The sequence below is a fragment of the Temnothorax americanus genome, unplaced genomic scaffold (assembly GCF_048541705.1).
Source record: "Temnothorax americanus isolate GAGA-0224 unplaced genomic scaffold, ASM4854170v1 Scaffold5, whole genome shotgun sequence".
In the NCBI taxonomy this organism is placed as follows: Eukaryota; Metazoa; Arthropoda; class Insecta; order Hymenoptera; family Formicidae; genus Temnothorax; species Temnothorax americanus.
The window spans coordinates 694,533-716,981 of NW_027509657.1; the positions used below are offsets into that span (position 1 = coordinate 694,533).

General features: G+C 40.0%; 1 protein-coding gene across 2 annotated transcripts in view; it reads right to left on the reverse strand.

Annotated features, from left to right (window-relative positions):
- Window positions 1-22,234, reverse strand: part of LOC143903774 (uncharacterized) — a 46,660-nt gene extending 24,426 nt beyond the window's left edge. Inside the window, exons 1-2 of one of the 2 annotated variants that reach the window (XR_013258802.1) lie at window positions 21,604-22,234; window positions 14,782-15,391 (exon numbers count right to left, since the gene is read on the reverse strand). Coding sequence is in view for 1 of the 2 variants with exons in the window: in XM_077417669.1 (XP_077273795.1) it covers window positions 14,782-14,991 (210 nt within the window). In the remaining variant the exon portion in view is untranslated. The remainder of the gene's footprint in view (window positions 1-14,781; window positions 15,392-21,603) is intronic. The other variant, XM_077417669.1, reaches the window with a different exon arrangement.
- Window positions 22,235-22,449: the final 215 nt, after the last annotated feature.

Here is a 22,449-nt window from a genome sequence, read left to right on the forward strand (position 1 = left end):
GCGCCGGCACCTAAATTCCGCCTGGGATTAGCTTATTGCGAATTGCGATCGTGGGACGTGCTGCTACTGCATCGTATACATCTGCATCAAGTCGCGCGAGCGACTGGAGATCTGATGATTGATCCAGTAATCCGCCAGGAGAAATCGGTCACACGTGAAAATATACATCTACGATTTTCCTTTAGGACAATATAAACAGGATTTTCTGGATTATACATTGCATCATATGATACATATATGTACGGGTGTATTTAATTTTCTTTCGTCTGCATTGCAAACGGAGTTATCGCATCAAACACAGTATCGAAATAAGTTTTGAATATTTTATGGAATATTTTATTTTTTCACTCAAATCTCTAAATATAATTTTATTTCGCAACATTGCAAGGTATCGCAAGAGCCTTTATATTTTCCATTTATTTCCTCAGTGGTTTAGTTATTTATTTATTTATTCATGTTTATGTTTTCTTTCTAATAAACAGAGGGAAGTTATATCTCGATACTGAAGCTTTATGATAATTCCTCAGTGATTCGAGTGAATTGTTTAATCTACAGTGGAGAATAGTGATATTTCGCGAATAACATGTAGCTTTTGCATCGAGTCCCATTAATTAGGGGGGCACGATTAACGTATTAACGGGATTACTCGGTTCGTTACGTTGCCATATACGCATCGCCGTCGACGTCGCTAAATTTGTTCAACCTATTTCCGCGTTCTCGTGGAAACTCAGCGACGTGTATTAGCGAGTTATTACGTATGCCGTACGCACGATATCATTTATTCATTTTAGTTATTATAGAGCCACTCAGCACCATTATCGGCAATGCCCAGGGCGGCTCGGGTTATCTCATTTGCATTTTTGTACCTATGCACTGTTTGTAATGTCAATATATACTTATTTTTAACCATTCATATAGGTTGCCACTGTTCCTACTCAATATGTCGTTAATTTAACTAAAACAATGTTGATTAACTAAACTAATAAAGTTAAAATAATACTGTTTTGTGCTAAAATAATAAATTTCGACACACATGATAGTTAAAAATAACCAAATGTTATATGTATAACTCAAGATATTGGTTTCTTCCTTTAATATTTAACAGTGAGTGTGTTATTAAATATTCAGAGAATTGTCATTACAAGTCGAACTAATGATATAAAGGCTATTTTTATTTAAAAATTTAAAGCTTTAATAGAAACTTGAAATAGTTCAGGAATGAATTAAATTATACGATATTTAAAAATATTAAATTGCAATGGTTCTGCAGCGTTAGATTTTCGCGTAATCAATAGCGAAAGAAACGAAGCTATAGAGTTGTATATGTTTAAAATCGGCTTAAGTTGCGAGAGATTAACGAAAGCGAACCACGGAAAATCCTCGGCGCCCCTAAAACGCTCACGTAAATGCGGTCGACGATCTCGAGTCGCGAATGAGAATGCCGGGGGGACCGGTGAAACCTCGCATCGATATATTGTCCGTAAAATGTCCAAGCATCCGTAGGACACCCGATATCGCACTTGCCGTGATTCTCCCGCCTCGTAATTCGAGGCGACCGGCGAACGTTTCCCTTCTAGACGTTACAAACGTCCGCTATGCCTAGTGTAGTTAGAAGCGTGCATGATAATCGATGAATCACAAGAATTTTGTCTTTATGGCGTACAATATAAGGTACATAATAACATGCTATATATAGATAATACTTTTTAAAAGCAATTTTTGAAATTGATCTTGAACATGTAATTTTCTCGAGTTTGCGAAGAAATATATAAAAAATTGCTATATTTCGTCAATCTCTTCAATTAGAAACTTAATTTAATATTAACTATAACAAAAATCCCGAAACATTAATTAATTGCAATGTCCGTATTAACTTCAAACTGATAGGTATATACATGATGACATCGTATTTGATATCAACTTCAATTAATCGCGCCTGTATATTACGCAGGACCGACCGCTGCAAAACGATCGAGAATAAGAAACCCACTTGTCGAGGGATGCTGTCTCTAGAGACAGCGATAATCCGCAAGATAATCTAAAGAGAGAGAGAGAGAGAGAGAGAGAGAGAGAGAGAGAGAGAGAGAGAGAGAGAGAAGAGAAGAGAAGAGAACAAACGCCGTGCAACCATGATTATCAATGTCGTGTCGAGTTTGTAGTTCGCGTTGTGTGTCGGTTCGAATTACCGGTGTCTGCAAGCATGTCGCGGTAGACATGCGAAGATCGTCGCGTCACTTAGCGAGATCATGCGACGACGACTCCGGCAAGTTTCGCCGAGGACGTGCTGTGGGCCAGCGACGACGACGCGTCGTCGAATGCATGCAAATAACGTTGTTGCGCCCGCTCGACAAAGGAGAATATGATATTCCGCCTGTGCCAGCTAAGCTCCAATCGAGCACCCAGTACCGAGCTTTCTCAGGACACGCACGTACATTGTAATTCGAGTTTGGCCAAGAAATTAGCCGAAGTGCGAAGCCACAATAGAAATTTCGGTGTACTACGCGCGAGTTCACGTATACAGCATAGATGTCGATATATAGAGTATATATCTGGGAATATGGGCAACTAAGATCACGCTGGAAAGTATACAATTAGTTAATAAAATGTGTATTATGTAACACGTGCGTGGAAAGTGGTCTATCACGCACGCGTATAGACCACTTTCCACGCACTTGCAACTAGATATAAAAACAAGCGACGCTAAATTATCAATTACCCATGAATCGGCAACAATAAATTAATTCTAAACGAGGAAGTGGTAGATAGGTAACTAAATAAGATAATAAATCGGTATGAAAAGGGCTTTTTACAAGGGACAGCAGTCACGTTTTCGTGTTTCTTATGGCGGTCTCAGAGCGGATTACGTCGTTTCAGTGTTATCCTGCGCGCTCTTCGGGGTTTTATCGGCCGCTTCGTTTTGTTCTTTCTCGCGTGCGGGCTGGTGACTCGCACCTCGAAGACAAAGTGCCGAGAGAATTTTCCGGGTTAGCCTTGTTCCGGAAAAAGACCAGCAAAACGACACACGGTGCGGGCGAACGATGCGCGGTACCGGCCGATAAATATATATCAAGATTAAATCTGGTTTTTTTCCCGTAGAAATGCCAGAAATCGTGCTATGTCAATTCGGACCTTGTTTCTCTCGTCCATCTTGGCGAACTCGTTGGCGACATCTAATTAGATGCAGTAGGATTTTGTCCGAAATTTTCATCTTGGAGGATAAAGAATCAATTTTTACGAAATATTACGATACACTACCGTAATTTCAATAATGTTAAAAAAATATCTAATTATATAGCACAATGATTCATATATGCTATGAATCTTAAATCTTTAACAAGTCGCACTTTTTAATACAATCTGGGATTTAGAAAATGTGAACATCAAACACGTTATATATTTGCCACTGAATCGCTAATCCTAAATTGATTTTTCGTCAATAATTTACTGGAATGACAAGCGAAACGTAGTCCGCATTTTGCTTCGCTTTATCCGCTTTTCGAATCAGTCTCCCTCGATTTAATGCACTCTCCGAACTATAGACCCCAGCAAGTTCCTTTCGTGAGCAATTCTCTCTCTCTCTTCCCCCTTCCCCCTCTCTCAGTGGAGAGTGGCTTCCTGACAGAAATCCGAAGATATCCACGGCATCGATTTCAATCAATCCTGTTGCCGCCACCTCGCCTCGTCTCTCTTTCACTTTTCCAGTCCTTCTCGCGAAGTTTCCCATTTATGTCTTGAGAAATTGCTGTTTCTCCACTGGCATTCATTTGCACCGGGCGAATTTACTCTCTCGCCAGTACTTATCACGAATACGGCTGACACGCCGTTAACGCTATATGAAATCGACAATAGCATTTCTTTAATGAAACATTTTGTAGAGATCTGGTGTTGATCAGACCGCGCCGATATTAATGTGGATTTTTGCTGTTTCAGATTTGTCCGTTTGTAATATTCATTTATATTATTTTTGTAATTAAAAATTAGTTTATTGAATATGCTTCTGAAATCTCAGTATAGTTCAAATTATGTGATTTAAATGAAACTGTATATATTATAATGTATACATTTACTGCATATTTATAAACAGTACGTATTATAATACATACTGTTATAACAGTATATACTTTTTATTTATACGCTGTAATGTATCACATTTGTAATAAACTGCAGTGTATGTATTTTTAAATCCGAGAATAATTAGAGAGTAAAGTAATAAGAGCAATTTTCTCTCTCTAAAAACGAAAAAAATGCTCTTCAAGTTTTTTTTCACCGTTGTTGCAACGCAATTTTTCTGCGAAAGCAGCAAAACACATCCCTGTTAAATCGTAAAAACACATCACGGAACAATTAAGCGTGCTGCGCGCAGTGTACCTGCTACATTCAGTTGTTATCCATGAAATTCGCACTTCGCTCGGTCGAGTTTTAATGATCTATTAAAACCGTAGCAATCGAGTTTTACCGGGACAGGCGGGACTACCGTCTCGATACGTACTGACTATGTCGAACACGAACATCAACTCCCCCTCGCACTCCTTGCATCGGAAAAAACGTGGACAAAGAACTCGTTTGTTTGTTATTACCTCTGATTCGATACAGGTATATCGAAAAAATTCCATACGTAATCGTCAATTAAGTCGCATAAGTTTGTTAAAATCTGATCTTTCTACGGATAGAATTTTGACGATAAAAAGTGTTAATGTTTAAAAATTAATTGACAGTAATACGCTTTCCGTAGTTCTTTCAATGTTTTATCTCTTATTTTTCATGAGGTTTCATAAGATAATAGGCATAAATTGTCAGCCTAACTCGCAGGCTGTCATGCGACGCCTTCACATGCTCGCTTTCCGCAAACGAGGCACACTCGATGGTGTCTCGTAAATTAAAGGGCACAATGGCCGACGTGGTAACGTCGTAACCCCTTTTCAAACTGGAAACCTGAGGATAAAACGTGAGGATGATCGAGAGGATAGCCAGCGAGTAATGGCGGCAAACAAAGGAAGACAGATCTGCGAGATATTTCTCTACGCGATAAATTGAAAATGTCTGGCATACTTTTAAAAAATTCATTTTGAACGTATTTAATATATTATAGCATATTTTTAATTTTATAATAATATAAAATACGAAAATATAAATATAATTTGGAGTAGAATAAAAGGTATAATAATACAAATAAAATATAAATAATAATAAAGCGTGTGCGTAAATCGTATATATATATATATATTATAATATAAACTATAATAATAAACATAAATTAAAGTGACTTAACTGTAGAATAATTGATTTTTTAATATTTCATTAATATAATAAATAATTATTAATAAGTTAGATAGTTCAATAGCACGCCTAATGTTAATGCGTAAAATGTAATATTAATGCAATAAAAATCCGCATCCGCTTCTTAACCTATTTAAATCCACAGTGCGATGCTCGCGAGAGAAGGGCGGTGGTTTGAGTGCAGGTAAGAGGCTTTAAACAAGGGAGGCTCGTTAGGAACAAGTGGCGTCGATTAAAAACGCCGACCCCGCTCTCACTGTGATACGTCGGCAAATACGCGAAGGTGCTTTTCTTCAAGCTGCATTTTCTTTTCTTCCCTCGTTCTTTATTTTTTATATATCCTTTTTTTTACTTCTTTTTTTCTTATCCGTATAGCGTTGTCTTCTACCATAATGCTCAGATTTTAGATGAAAAGACTTTTACCATGAAGCAATTGTTTTCTCTCCATGAAACAGTTTATATTCGAGGAAGTCTAAATTAATGGTAAAAGAACAATAAGATTTAGATTATTAAACCGAGAAGTTTATCCGAAGGAAAATGCGAAAAATTGCGGAATATTTTATTAACGAAATTTAATTCCAATGCAGAGAAATATTATCTTTTCTCATCGAACTAGAAATAAGTTTCATTTGCATAAAAATATATAATTGTTGAATACTGCATAAATAAGGCGCCAACTCATCCCGAACAGCTCGCACACCGCTAGTCCTCCCCATTGCCTAGTAATATCTTGTAATATTGCACAGTTACTCGCGTGCGGCCAAGTGGAATACATGCGCGGGCGCCTACTTTTCCCTGGCGCGTTTTGCATAATTTGAGTGGAGAAATGGATTCGTGGCATGTCGGAAAAGCGCGCGGCATATAGAACGTTCTGTTTAAGACTAACGATACGTCAGTCAAAGTTATAATAACGTAATATATAATAATATTTAAAGCGGGCGCGTACGTTGCGCGAGATTGTCTGGCATTTCTCTCGCATTTTGCCTTGGGGAATGGCACGGGACACGGTAGACCCGCGATAAACGATTCGCGCTAGAATCTCGTAATATTAGATCTCTGCAGTATTTGACCTATATTAACCTCGTTTTGCTAAATGTACTAATTTTCTCTCGACAAGAGAATATACCACGAGAGAGAAAAAGAAAGAGAAAAAAGCTTTCTTGAAAGATATTGTTAGACTTTTCTAATTCACATGCTTATGCTTCTAAAACTATAATATACTTCTAAAAAGAGTACAATATTTCCATTGTAAAATTTTAAAATAATTAAATGGTACTCAATAAACAGCCATTCAATTATAAATTTAGGAATCTGCGATTAGCACGTTATACAGGTTAAAAAGTTGTAAGTGAATCGCGATGCAATTCTTATTTATAACCGCTTGAGAGATGATTGTTATTACATGTGTTATCGTCCAGATTTTCCTCTCGATCGTTTGAAGTGAAATAACGAGCTGCAGCAAGCTTGCAACCTTCAGAGACCAGCGACTCCGTTCGCGGTTTCTCGAATGTTACACCGACATAAATTCCGACCTATACCCGCCGGCAGTAAATTTATCCTTGGGGATCGATCAGCGGTGCAATCGCAATAAAACGTTATTGTTGCGTACCGAGAGGACGGATAGAGAACAAACCGCCGCATCACCCTGCTGAAAAAAAAAACGTGGGTTTGCCCTATTTTACTATTCATTTCTTAAGAAGAACAGCGACGAAATATAAACATTTTTCAACGTTGACAGAGCCAAATTTCGTAAAGCTTCGTTTAAGGGAGAAAAAGGAAAACAGCGCTTTTTAATTAAAGGTATGGAAGCGCGCTTCTCCACGGCTGTATACGAAATTATGCAGAATACCGGAGGGATGAGGGCAGACAAAGAAACTCAATAATTCGATACGATGAAAAACGCATTCCCCGAGTGCAAGCAATCAGCATGAAAGCTTATTGTGTCGTTCTCGTTCTCCCGGTCGCGAAGACAATGGCGGATCCCGCGATTACGGGAGACTTAGGCGGCACACGGTAAATTCAAGATCGTATCGTATCGTCACGAGCCATTACGTTATTATTACAACGCCGCGCGGCAGTTTGTCCGTATTATCCTTAATGGCAGCGCGGTAGTCGTATCTCTTTCTTCTTCGGGGCTCTATGTCCCATATGGCGAAACGCGAAAGGGTACCGTATACCTACGCGATATCCTAAACGCAAGAATTACGTCACCGAGTATCGTAACACATGTCCACATGCGTCTTCAAACGAGACACAAGGGAACAAAGCACTTCTGAAATCGATTAATTTAACTTCGGAAATTATTCAAAGTCATCTTTCGTTCAATTCATTAAAATTACGAATTTCCAATTCGTCCAGTATATAGGGAAAAAGTCTCCACTGATTACATTTTGAAATTAGGTTATTCAAAGTCGATTTTTCTTTGGCGAGGAAGATTTTATCACGCAACTTTAATGTCAATATTAAGTATCTTACAATTAGTCTGACCAGCCGAATAAAATATTCTATTAATTAAGCCGCAAATCAAAATTCTATTGGATAGGCCTATCGTTTATTTGCTGTTCCCTGAATTTTTTAAATTTAACAGAATTGTTTTTAAAATTACAAAATTGTCGGGTTATTGTTTTTAAATTGATCGAATAATAAGTCAGAGAGAAGAAAGAGAGAGATGGGCTGTTAGATCTGCCCACCCAGTAGATATCCTGCGCGAAACATATGTCTCGTCGTGTGAAGATACGAAGATACAACGGTCGTACAACGCGCTTTTATCTCGGCGGCGCACGCGATATCGGGGTGGTCCAGGAACCGAGCACGAAATACTCGCTCCCGTCTGGCAGCGTCTCGGGGGAGGAAACGGCTGCGTGCATTGCGCTCCCGCGCGCGCGGTAGGTATGCACCACGTCCTGCGACCTACATCAACAACGGGCGCGAGTACAGCGAGAGCGAGGATACATTATTACTGCCATCGGAAAGCGAAGCTCTCTCCGATGCGATGGTAGTGCGACGGCCGGAGGGTGTTTCAGGGTCGGTTGCCATGGCGATACGTTCTGGGACCGCTGCCACGGGGGTGCAGCCTGGAATATCCACCCTCCTGCCTCTTTTCCGCGATTCCCTCCTCTCCCTGCTTCCCTCCCTCGACCATCTCTTCCCTCCCTCTCGCTTTCTCTTCCCCTCTCTTCTCTCTGTTTCTCCCTCCTCCATGCACCGTTGCCACCGTTCTCACCGTTTGCGTTTTTCTCCCCCGTATACATACGTATTCACTCGGCCGCCTTCTCCACCATCCCCGACCACCTTCCTCATCGCCCTTGCCGGCCCTTTAGCCTCTTTTGTTCCCAAGCTGACTCCCTTTCAACGGAGGCAACGGTGGCTGGCTTTGGCCTCTCTTCTTTTCTTCCCTTCTTCTCCGACATCTAATCGCGCATCGTCCACCACGCGATTTTATTTCGTCATGGCGAGTTTAATCCTGGCACTGCGCTGCACTGCGTTATATGTTGCTGCTTCGCTTTCGCGGTATTGTTGTGCGATAACGATCGATAATGCGTAATAACGGCCCGCGAAACGTGACTATCGCATCGACGAAATTTCACGAAGGCCTGACGTGTTCATCGCGGATCGTGACCGATCACGAGTCGCAAGCTTGAACAAACGACTTCATTTAGTAATTGCTCTTCAGCGATAATATCTAAACTGTCGATATAATTGCTTGTTATCAATATCAATGGGTACGTACTCATGTCCTAAGAAAATTTTGATATAAAAATATCTTAAATCTGAAGTTACGTTTGTATTTGAGAGAAATGCAGAAATTAACATAATAAGTTGGCTAATTATTTGGTTGAAAAACATTTCATATTATGACATGTTTAATAATTCATACGCACACGCGTGCGAATTATATATAAAACTTAACATTATAATTTAAAAATGTATTTAGTTAATATACTTAAAACTCTCGCTGAAGACGCTTTTTACTCATTGATCGAAGAATTCTGTTTTTCCGTAATCAATAATCGATCAGCGTTATAAAAATATTGATATTCCTGTCATTATACAAACCGTATAATTGCATATTCACACACCGAAGCGAGAGATAAAGGAAATCCCTATTATAATGAGCGTGCCGGAATCCCGGACCCGCTTGTTAAAAAGCAATTACTCTCGTCGTACGAAGAGCCGTTCGCAACGAGACTACTTCTCGCTTGCAAATCGCTCGCTTTGCGCGCGTTCTTACTTTGCTATACCTTGAATTACTCATTGCCGCTCGGCCGACTCTCAAAGGTCGCGGGAAACGCGTTTGTCGCGTGCGAATCGCGTTTATTCCCCGAGTCGCGTAAATTTCCCGTGGCTGATGAGAGAAGAAGGAGAAAAAGGAAGAAGGGGTGAAGAATAAGAAAAAGAAGAGGAGGAAAGAAAGCGACGCCGCGCGGGAAGAGCACGTCGCTGGAGATATATACGACGGCGCGCGGCGCTGATGCCGCGGGTAAATTGTAATCGCGCCGCTTTCTTCCGAGTGCACATGCATGACTGCAACCGTATCGTGCATTTCGTGACAAAGTGCCCCACCGATACTTGCGTGTGCACGCGCGCCTCGCGAAAAGAATGTGCACTCGCGGATAATTTTATTCGCCGCGAAAAGCGCCTTTAATAGCGACGTCATACAATATATTTGGGTCTTTATCCCGTCCCAGTCGGTATATCGCTCGTATTTACGGATAATTCCATAAGCGCACGAGCGCGCTTTTAATAACGATTCATTCAATCTCGTGCAGAGGAGAGATTTCTCGCGGAAAGATATATTTTCCTGGATCGCGCGCTGTTTTTCCCGTCAGATCTTTCCGGGCAATTTCGCCGGGTTCGCTAATTAACTTTTAACAGGAACAAATAGATAACGCGCAGTCGGGTTATAAGCTAAGCGACCTCATTTTTCCCGGGTACGCATGAAGAATTATTTTTCTATACAAGAGAATCAAGGAAAAATACACAAGTACGTATATATTAATTCTTAACTCTTCCCTCGTTTTATACACGAATAATTAACGTGTACATACTATATTTTTATCGTATTAACATTATCGATCGATAAAGACTCGAATCTTTAAAATAAATTCTGAAAGAGAGTCCACGATTTATATTCTAAATATAAATTTATAATAATTATATTTAAAAATTCGAATTAATATATATTTTACGAATTTATTATGATAATCTTTTTGAAATTTACTATTTTTATTCTCTCTCTCTCTCTCTCTCTCTCCCCGCTTTTTCTCTTCTTTTCTCTGCTTTATAAAATACTAATTTAAACTACCCAACGTTGACCGGAATCCGGGATTATCACAAGGTGTCAATGGGATTTAAATCAGAGGGAGGAAGCAGTCCAAGTTTCATAATAGCCCGCATTTTCCGCAGGGATCTAGAGAGTAATTGTGCAAAATATGGTCCAGATTGGTCAAAGGGTTTAGGAGTTAATAGAGAGAACATACACACACACACACACAGGCAAACATTCTATTTTATATACACATATAGATGTGTAAAATCAGATTATTACATAAATCAGAAGTTAAGGAGCTTTCTCGAGGGAAATGACAATCACGGAGAACACGACTGTCCGCGAACAATCGTTAATTACCGTTGTTCGAATGTCAGACAATGCGGGAGAGTACCAATTGTACTTTCGCCCATTGCCCGCGAAATGTACATTGATCATCCGCGAAACGGGTGAGTTGAGGCGATTAATCAGAGCGCGATAGACGTCACGAGGATACCTTCTCGGTGAAGTCGATGCCGTAACCATCGCCGCTAACGAAACACGTGTCAGCGCGCGTTAAGTCGCAAACTCCAGAGAACCAGTGCGACACGCTCGTTAATCACCAACACGTCGAGCGTGATGGATTAAAATCAGCGGCGCATCCCTGCGTGCCACTTTTTTTCTTCGTGAATCATTTCTCCCTTCGATCAGACGTTTTCATAGGTTCTTCAAGGTTTTTGCGGGTATGAGTTACGCTGATATTACAGAGCTGTTAAAACTGGATTTTTTTGTTTATTCTTTGGAAAAATATTTGAAAAGATATTAAAAGTAATGTAGCTATCTTACTGCTTCGAGAAAGAATGTGTTATTAACTCTAAAAAATAAAAGTCTTAAAATATGTAGAGGTATATAAAGGTACATAAAAAACAATCTAGAAATATATAAAGATAAAATTTTACACCAACCGTCAAAGACATATTTAAGTATATATATATGTATATATAGCCTTTACATTTTTATGTAATTATTTAACATTTTATAAGATATGTGTAATATTGCTTCTAGTTTAATTAGAATTTCAAAAGAAAACGATTATTTCACAGGCAGCTTTTATAATCTGCTCTTATATTTAGTAACTTTCTAAGAAATTTTATTCTCATAAAATTATCAATCGACCCTAACATTTTCTTCTCTCTGATCACAGGTATCTTCTACGTTTACCATTTAGTTCGCGCTGAAGTATCGAAGGGCGCGTAAAAATAACTGCGGCATTATCGTCAATGACATATTGACGAGGAAAAATCCACAATGTGGGTATCTATGATCTATTAATTACATATTATTAGTCCAACGACTATTGTTAGAATTACATTGTTTTTACGCTCTCATATAGCTTGACGAATGAGAATAGCGACGAGGAAGTTTTAATGAATCAGTTGCTGAGATATAAGATAGTATTGTCGTGGATTGAAGTAACACTTAAAAAAAACATCTGTGCTATTTTGCTGATGTATAATTCTCGTAATCAAATATTCCATAAACAACTAGGTAAATCGCCTGTGATCAAAATGATTAAATCTTTTAAAAAGTGCTAAATTAACGATATAACAAACCGAATCTTCTATCGTCGAGAACGATTGTACGTAAACGCTGTAAAACGTAACTACAAGGCGATATCTCAGGAATCCACTTATACTTCATCTTCGGAATTGCAAGAATGGCATTCGGAATTTGAGAAGAATATCTTCACGGAATGGGAACTTACCGCGCTCATATTTCTGGATCTGGGATAACTCTTAGATTCTCCGTATTCGAGCGTCCGCGTAATGTCTAAGATTGATGCGTAAGATATACCAGGAAGAGAAAGCATATTTCGAGGAAAACGAGAGAGCAAGAAAATAGAAAATCCGTCCGAGAAGCCACGCGAAGAGCTGGCGCCGCGCACCGCTTCCCGTTATCAGACAATTGAAATTTCCGACGAGAGATAAGCATCGCGACTCGTTTCCCGTAACCCGACGATCGACATCAGATAGCTGCACCGAAATTCCGTCTTTTAGACTGCCTGGCATTATTTTCCTCCCCGGAGCGGCAAGAAACGCAATTTATCCACATTGTTCGAAGAAAAAGAATTCTTTGCGTGTAGAATTCGCGGAAAAATGACACGAAGACGTAGGAATGGAAAGAGCGTCGACTTATTCGAGTCGAATAATAAATGACCGCGATAAATAATAATTCGGTTATTGAAAGTAAATTCCGGCCGATACGAGAGTTTTCCAACTCGCAGCATTAGCCTAGTTCTCGGATAAGGCCCTTCCTCCACTTCTTCTCCGCGGAGACTCGCCTCTCCTCCTTTCCCTCTCATCGACCACTTTGCTACGCTTTCTTTATTCCGCGAAGCCACGTCCGCATAATGGCTATTCAGATATCGAATCGATTTATTTCCCCGGGAGCTTTCGAAAACTTCGCCCATCTCTGCTGTGAACTTGGAATAGTCTCTCTCTCTCTCTCTCTTCTTCTCTCCTTCTCTGTTTTTCTCTCTTTCTCTCATTCCTCTATCTCGCTTTTGCGGTGCACTTTGGGGTCCCGAGACCCTGGACTTGCCATAGAGCGTGAAATGTTCATTGGGTCACATTCGTTTCGCAAAACTTTTATCGCCACATTTTGTCTAAATCTTCTAAATCGACCGTTAAGGGAAGCACTTGAGATAAATTGCAATTTATGCTCCCAGCCCAACACAAATTGAGAATTTATTTATACATTGAAATATGTAATAATTTCTTTCATAAATTAAAAACGCATGTTTTTTCTATTTAAAATTATTTTATAAATTATTATGATCCAATGTATTTTATAAATGAATAATAACCATATTTTATTTTTATTTAAATCTAATTATGTTAATAACAATGATGTAAGTTACAGTTAAATTAATATTATGTGTTAATTTACCGGAAAATTCAGTTTTGATGTAACAATCGAACGCTTTAAAAGCATCTTCTTAGTCAGGAAATTCGACGTAATCGAGTGACAGATAGACGGTTTAATTATACGGATAAATGGATAGATGGATGGAGAGTTAGTTTCATTAGATAGATAAATGGATATGTGGGTAGATTTATATCTAGTTAGGTCAATTATCGAAGAGATTCCAATATAATGCTATCAGGACGATTGCTTCTCTACAAATGTGATTAAAATCACATTCAATTAAGAAAAGCGGACGGAAAAGTCGATAACCGTTAATGGAAAGACCAAGCGATTGAATGAATAGTATCACATTTTCATGAAATTTGTTCTCCTTACATGCACATAATATACGATATACAGAATAGTTTTCGTAAAAAATAATATCAAGAATTCAAATCGTATATTTTTGCATATAGATTATAGTATATTCTTACTGGTTAAACAATTTTATTTAACTTAAAAATTACGAAAAAGCTTAAAACTTAAAAAAAAAAAAAACTTATTACCATTAGAATATATTGGAGATATCACAATATTTATAAAGAACGATTAAGGAAGGAATAAGATAAAAATTGGAAGGAGATAGTCTATTGATTTTTGTGGATGTAAATCAATTGCATTTTCTCGAGACTAGCATTCGATGGAGAAGAATAAAACTTGATATATAACTAAACTTATCTTAATTTCTTAACTTCTTAACTTTTAGTTTCGCTCATATACATATATAGCAATATGAATAGGTTACTAGGACGAGCACATTAAGTCTTCGCGAGAAACTACTCGGGAGAATAGTTTAAGTGCTTTTCTAGAGAAAGCTCATCAAGATGCTCGTCAAATAATTAATGCTCTCCTCGAAAAGAGACGAAGCGCCTTAAGATTCGCTTTGACGTGTCTTCAATGAACACGCGACTATTCACCCAATAATCGCAAAAGAATTTCGTGATGTTAATTTTCAAATCTTAATTCTTTAGACGCACTAAACTTTATAAAACTAAACGATACAAAACATCACCGGTTGTTATATCAAACTAATTATCGTTAAACAATATATAACATCTAAATTACATATTAGACAATTTTTAATTCAAGTAAAGTTAAATAAGAAATTAAATTTAAAAAATTTTTTTTAATTTTTTAATAGTACATTTTTACTTTACTGAGATTTATGAATTTTCTTTCAAACATGGTCAACGTCAAATCTTTAAATGGCCATAATGAAGCGTAGCTGAGCAAATTGAATTTTCTGCAATGGTATTGCGAAATGAGACTGTGATGGCAAATTGTCTAACCTTATTCGGGTATCCGTTGTATCTGAGCAGCTTCTTGCAACACTTGCCATGGTTCTCATAGTAAAACATCTGCACCATGTCCGCGCGATCGGTCGCGCCGCTGACGGTGAACGGCGCCCTAGATGATGATTGCGGTTGTTGTTGCTGTTGCTGCTGGACCGGCGATTGCCGACGCCCCAGTGGCACGCACGGGCACCACCCCGAGACCATCACACCGATCGGGCCCGTCGCCGGCCCGATTCGCCCGATCCAATACTTCGAATTCTTCCTCGCTTCCTCGTTTCTTCGAGGATCACTTCGCTTCGCTGAAGACAAATCTCTTCATTGTGCCCTTCTGGTCGCCAACTCTTCGCCTCCTCGGAAAGTAATTCTGTACTTTGTTCCCAACTTCAAGAAATTCTTATAACGGAGATCTCATTAGAAATCTGGTAATTTTTAACTGTGAATTATTGTGTAACAAATAGTTATGCGTCGTGTGGCTTCGTTAACGTATGCTTTTACAAGAGGGACAAATTTGAAGCGGTGGCGACGATGGTTGTCACGTGGCGTAAATTTGGCAACAAGTATTATCTTGTATTATCTGCCGTTTGGCGATGAGCACTGTAAAGATCTGAAACAAGAAAAGGAAATGGATTAGAGATAACTCTGTATTAGATATATGTATATATGCGAATGGATTTAGTTTTCTTAACTACATGTTCTTATTGCTGTCTCCAAAGCGCTAACACACATATTTGTCTTATCTTGAGCACAAAAGTATAACAAACAGCAGATAAACAGAAGAGGAATATTAATCGTCAGCCATGAATCCTGAAGATTAAACGAGCTTCGCGTTTGCGCTATCTGCACTGTACATCGTTTTTCATAAGAAAGAAACTAACATTTATGCTGCTTCGAAATTGGATGTAACTGCCTTTTACTACGAATGAACGAAGTGCATTCGTGAAACACGGCGGAGCTTAATTCCGAGGTGGGTCAATTAAATTCGAGCTCTCTCGCGAAACATCGGGACAAAACTGCGAAACGTGGCGGACATCAAAGAGGGGAGCGAATCCCGCCTTGAATATCTGCGTCAAGCTGCACCGTTATCGCTCCATCGCGAATGTCGTTCGTGCTTTTCAGACTTTCGAAGAAATCTGTCCGATTAAATCCGAGTACATGTCGCTTCGAATTACGGCCGGATCCATTACCGCGCCAAAAAAGCATGCTCTCCGTAAATCAACGGCCGTTAGATTTGCCGTTCGATCTCCGTGACTTAAATTAACGACTGCTGCGAAAAGCGTGGTAGGTTTTGATAAATCGGTGGATAGATGGATAGGCGCCGTAGATGGATGAATTTCCTCCCGCCATATAGATTCTCTAAGGACGACCTGAGATAAATAGATATAATTTATTTAGATCTTGAGGCAGATATATATATATATATATATATATATATATATCTCGTAAGATACGAGGAAAGGAAACTAGAACGTCTTGGTGATAAAATATGTGATTAATGGCTAACACAGCCACATTAATTATTACATGTGATTAATGTGGCTAACACAGCCATATTAATTACATGAATTTTTAAGTTACAATGTTTGCAAACAATTAATATATTTTGAACTGTAATTAACTTCTTTCTTTCAATAAAGTATTACCGAGAAATAATTACGGTAAACATAGTGTCACTAACTAACGTTACTAACTTTAATTAAATAATGCGCTTATATTGCACCTCTTTCCGTAAGTTGTACGTAAGAATTAATTTAACTCTATTAACTATTAACTTAAACTAGAAAAAAATATATTATCAATAGGAAGGCGGTTTTCTGTTTAAAGCGATTTTTTACTGATATATTGCATGTGTAATGGTATATGCAAATCATTCGATTACATCGCGGAGCCATCCGAGAAATTGTCAGTGGAGACGTACGTTTTATTTCCTGACAAAACAAAACGAACGCAATGCAAACTGACTAAAGTAGGCGGTAGAGCGAGGGAGGAAGCGATGGTGAAGCCATAAAGATGAGAAAAACAACAGGAATTTGCAATTCATGAGAAACGTCGTCGTCGTCGTCGGCCGTGCGTTAGTCACGGAATGCGCGACCTAATTTAAGAATGGAAAATTTGCGCGCTGTGTCTCCCCTACTCTTGGGTAATAAACGCGTCGCATACTGTGCAAACATCATTCGGCTTACAGAAAATATAGCGAGAAAAATTTCCACCTTCCGTTTCCTTCAACAAAAGATCGACAGTAAGTAGGTCCATCAAAAAATTCAACTTTTCCATTTTAGCCGAATCTTAATCGAAAAATATGTCCTATTTTTTAGCATTATGTAGACAGATAGATATAAGGTTTATATTTAAGCTCGGGGTACATAGAAATGTCTTAGTGTGTAAAATAAGAGAATAAAAGTTATACAAAAAAAAATATTCATTAGGAGAGAATATGCTCAGCGAAGGAATCCGGCGAAGAAAAATATAGCGGTATCTCCGAGTCATCCTGGTAGAATGTGCAGTCGCATTAGTCGGAAAGATTAATCGGGCCACGATTTATATGTGTTTCCGGTGGAGGTGCGAAGACGCCCCTTTCGCGTTTCCCAAGACAAAGCCGAACGCACTTCGCGCAAACTCGCCCAGGGCTTTCCGCAGTTTCCTCAAATTTTGAATCTAATTCCTGTCCGACCTCGTAATACGGGTCGCCGAGGTGCCGAGAGGACGCGCGATAAGTTTGCTTTACGGTTGTGCCAGATGACGTCGTCTCGAGCCCGCGTTTAATAAAGTGCAGGCCGTGAACCGTGAGTAGCCCGAGATCTGCCTCTGCCTCCTGGCAGAGAGAGAGAGACTTTCAAATCATCCGGCACGCGTCGTAAAGAGGTGTAATCGGTCAAACATGCGGGATGAGCGAAACGAAAGGACTTAAACATAGAGATGAAAATTTTCCGGTTACGTCATATCAATTGGCATTAATTACAATTAATGTCGTTCACTCCTCATTTCATCTTCTTACATCTATTGCGTGTCTGAGAAAAAGATTACTAAAAAATAATTAGAAATAACTGTCGTACACGGATCGATATCCTTAACAGACCCGTTATCAGTATATTAACGAGACGAACAAAGGATTATCGGTGGATTTTTCGTATCCAGAGTAGAGCGTTGAATCGTTAACCAGTATCGGTCGGGGTGTGGGAAACGCCAGGTGATAAACATTTTACGGCTCCCGGTGGATGAAGCGGAAGCGAGCTTCCATATTCATGGAAATCTGCGGATCTCTCGCGTCATAAGGTTTAAATAAATCTACTAAACAAACGTTTATCGTAAACACGCGTAACGTACACCCTCGTGAGAAGAGCCTCGGAAAATCAAGCAAGAAGTGCGGGTTCATGAAGAATAAAATTTAACGGAGAGTGTTACGAGTGCGTTTCTTTGTTTGAACTTTTGACTTCGCCTTTCCCTCCTTTTCTGCCTTTTTTCCCTCCTTTTCTCTCTTTTTCTCTCTCAGGGCCCATTCGTCCGTTGATGTAACAATTTTTCACCGTGACATTCCCGGCTTAGAGCTATCCCTCGAGAGTTTAACCTGCTCTCGTTTCGTTCCTGGCCGAGTGGTCATAGATTACTCACTAAAGCATAGTGTAATCCCGAGTTCTCGTTATTCTGACATAACGCGCTATGCAAAATGCGGTGGATCGCGCAGCGGGACATGAGCGATGGGTTATTTTAGGATATTAATGTATTGTACCTTTACAACAGTCATGTATTTCTGATTGCACGACAATGATAACGACTGATAATTATTTATTAATTACGTCACTGCGATTGTTTTCACGACCACGAAGAAAACAAAATTTAAGCAAAGTTTATAGTATTTATTGCGCCAAACTTAATAATTACACACATATTATACCTACTTAATTACCTTTTTTAGCATTCTTTAAGTTTTTTTTGTCTTTCGACATACGTGTCTCCACTCTGACGCGATTTTTCTCTTTCGTACGTACTTTCATATTTATTCGAGTGTTTAAGGAGTTAATATATCGATCGCTGCCACAGCACAGACGAAGCATTCTGTTCTATCGTGAACTAGCTCGATTGAATAAGTTCGGAGCAATTCCTTGTCGCTGTCGTTGCATGCCGTCACTGTGAATTTTCCCTGCAATCCGCAACTTTTCGGGGTCGGCTGACTAGTTTCGGGCACGGATTTCTGCACGAACGAGCTAAATCGACTTGACCGATCTCGCCGGAATTGCTTCGTTCGGAGTCTCGCGGAACCGCTAGTAAAATCAACGGCGACAGCATCGATTTTTCGACGGCAGGCTGGAGAGAGTTTAATTAAATCGCGGCGAAACTTACGGACGAGAGGCGACATCGAAGGAACGTAAAATCCGTAAAAACGTAGATTAACCCCTTCAGTAGTATCGACACGCGACGCATCGTAGAAATCGGTCATTGATGCGATTTACGCAAGAAAGTTTGTATAGGATTCATTATTATCGAGTAACGAAGTTTATTCTGAGTATTCACGAAGGCAATTTGATAGTGTCAAGTGACGAGAACACAGATATAAACATATAAAATAATAGAAATGCCATTTTTAATGTATTAAAAACGAAATTAATTAAAGCCAACAAAAGAGATCTTTACAAAAAGAAAAAGATTACTTTAAAACTTTTCTCTTGTAAATGTGCTGGAACTGAAATTATATAGTACAGTACAGTTATTAAATTCAACATTACAATCTTGAAGAATGAAAAATACGATAATAGAAATGAAATACCGAAATCGCGGACGTAAACATTGAAAATGACAAAGTATCGCGATTTTTAATTGCTTGACAGCTCAATAAATTGCAGCTAACGAGGGCAATTTCTAGGTTCACTATATTTAATTCCGGAATTATAGTGGCGGCGACACGTCGCGCGAGAAATAAAAGCGCGAAAAAATGGAGCAAGTTTTGATATTCGCGCGTCGTTTTCGCGGAAAAGTTCGTCGAAATATATATTTCGCAAGTGCGGCTCGTTGTTACAAGCGTGTTTTCCGCGCACGTTTATACGATATAGAAAGTACGCTCGTTAAATCCCGTTGTCGTTACTTCGGATGAGGACGCGCGTTCCCCTTTTGTAAGTTCGACGAGTAGTTTTGTAACAAGCCGTGCCGGTTGCGAGTGCAGTCACGTGCGCACGCGCAAGCTCGTTTCCGGACTTTATAAAACTTCTATGACAATTATCGCGGCAAATAAACAGTCGCGAGTCGGTATGTCTAACGTACGGAGGTTAATGTAAACTCCGCGCGAGGGGACGATCGCGCACATGTGCGACAACACACGCGTCCAAGCGGCGAGCGAGCGAGCACGTGCGCTCGGGAAGCGCTCCGAGAACTTCAACAAGCCAGGTCTTCTCCGAACGGAGCAGAAGCGAGAGAACCGGAGAAGTGGAAATAAGTGCTTCCGAAATCGGGATTTCAAAAGTTGATCAATAGCGTTAAATGTGATTAATGTCATTGACGTGCATGAGATTAACGGTGCTAATTTCTCAGCACGGTATTAGATCAACGATGTTAAGTCATCAGTTTGGGGCCGATTGAGGGCTGAAACAACGTCGATTAATTCGCGTGGGAATTTCGCGGAAAAATTTCACTCGCCGATACGCATTTCCGCGGCCTCGCCGCGAGTAATAAAGGCGCTTAACGGAGCCGAACGTATCATATGCACCTGCAACATCCCCGGCCGACAGTTTGATGTATGGGACCGCGGCGATACGCGCGCGGACGACACGAGCAAAAAGTCTCTCGCTCTCTCTTTCTTCGCGCCGTAATCCCTCTTCGTTCCCCGGGAAATCTCATTACGGAAAAGTTTGAGGCGAAGCTCTCCGCGTCGTGTCGCGTCGCGTCGCGTCGCACCGCGTCGCACGGGTGGATGGAGAATCACCTTCCAACGTACAGGGGTTGTCTACGAGAGTACGTGGGAATAGCGAGCGCGGAAGGAGAGAATGAGAGAGAATATTCTTGTAACCATTGTCGAGCAGATATAACTTCCGCGATATCTCTTCAACGGGATACCGTGGTGAATTTAAACATGTTGCGGCCTTTACAACAACGAAACTTTTCCCTTATTAAATTTAAAATTCTTGAATTGGTAGTATGATTCATTTATAAGTATTTTTTTTTTTTAAGTAATAAGAGACTTTTCTCGTAATGTGAGAACTTCGTATACCTAATCTTCTACCATGTTGGACTGTGTTTAACTTTTCGCGGTATTTTGAGGCTATATTGCTGGATACATTGGTGCATTTAAACTTCTTGCGACTTAATGATATGACTGAAGCTTTTTTTCTTTTTATCGAAAAAGTTAATATATATCTAAAATATTTAAATTGTGTACAAATGTGTGGTTTGTTCACGCGAGTGTCGTTTCGCTCACTCGATAATCTTATAAAGTAATTCTAATAAGTAGAAAAAGAATAAATTAAAGCTGTAAAAAAATTAATTTTATAGGATTTAGAGAAAAGAGTGAAACAAGTTTTTTGTAACTATTGGTACAGATAATTTTCATAAGCATCTCTAAAAAATTATTGAACATTGTGTGAGTATGTATAAATGATCAAATCAGTATGATTTGAATCCATTGAGATAGAAATTCGCAAATTCTAAACAAAAACAAGAATATTTTCTTACTATACTGAAATAGCTTTTATTTCTAAGTTATAAATTATTAATGTTGCACTCAGTTTGGACAATACAAAGGAGTATAAATGACTAATTGCATTGTCCAGCGATACTTTCGTCTCTTAATCCGAATAATAAAATGAAACGATATAGAATTATCCGGAAACGTACCTTCGTTGAGCAAATCCTCCGATCGAAACCAAAATATCGCGAACGTCCTCCGTTACTCCGGCTTGTATCGAAATTGCTCCGACTTTGAAGACAGGAAAACTGACTGGCGCGCACATACCGTAACTAGGGCCGCCGGATATTACATTCCGAATTTCCGGCGGTCTTAATCTTCCTCCCACGCGCCCGAAACATCCTCTCCTCCATCTATCTCCAGAAAGGCTCGCGAAGCATCTGTCGAAGGAGTAGGAACGACAAGAACTATCAGACGACTGGCGCGAGTAGGACAACGAGAGACAAAGGAAGGAAGAGAGAGAGAGAGAGAGAGACGAAAAATGAGAACGGCAGGGGAACGAACAGACTCTGTTGTCTGATCTGGTAGTATTGGCCGTTCCTTCGGTACACGTTTGAGCGACAGAAGGAAGAAGGGAAGCCGCGCAACACTGCACCGGGTGGACGTGGGTCGCGTGTTTCAGTCGACGTGCGGACGCGGACTAAAGCTCTCGACGAACGGACAGGCGCTCGTCGTCGCGTCGCGTCGGCTCGCGCGACGGCGAGAAGCGGCGGCGCTTCCTCTTCCCTCGTGGTCGTCGCCCGTACGGCGCAGGGCTGACTGAGGGAGGCCACGGCGCCGAGCGTCGCGCGACGCGACGCGACGCGACGCATCGCGCCGCGCCACACCGCGCCGCGTCGCCGGAGCCGGAGCCGGAGCCCACCCTCGAGCCTGCGTTCGTTCGCGTGTGCCCGAGTCGCGCCGATCTCACACCCTCTCGCCGAAGAATTTTCGTCAAGGATAATCGTTTCATTGGGGAAGAATCGACTCACGATTGTCTAGAAACCTCTGACCTG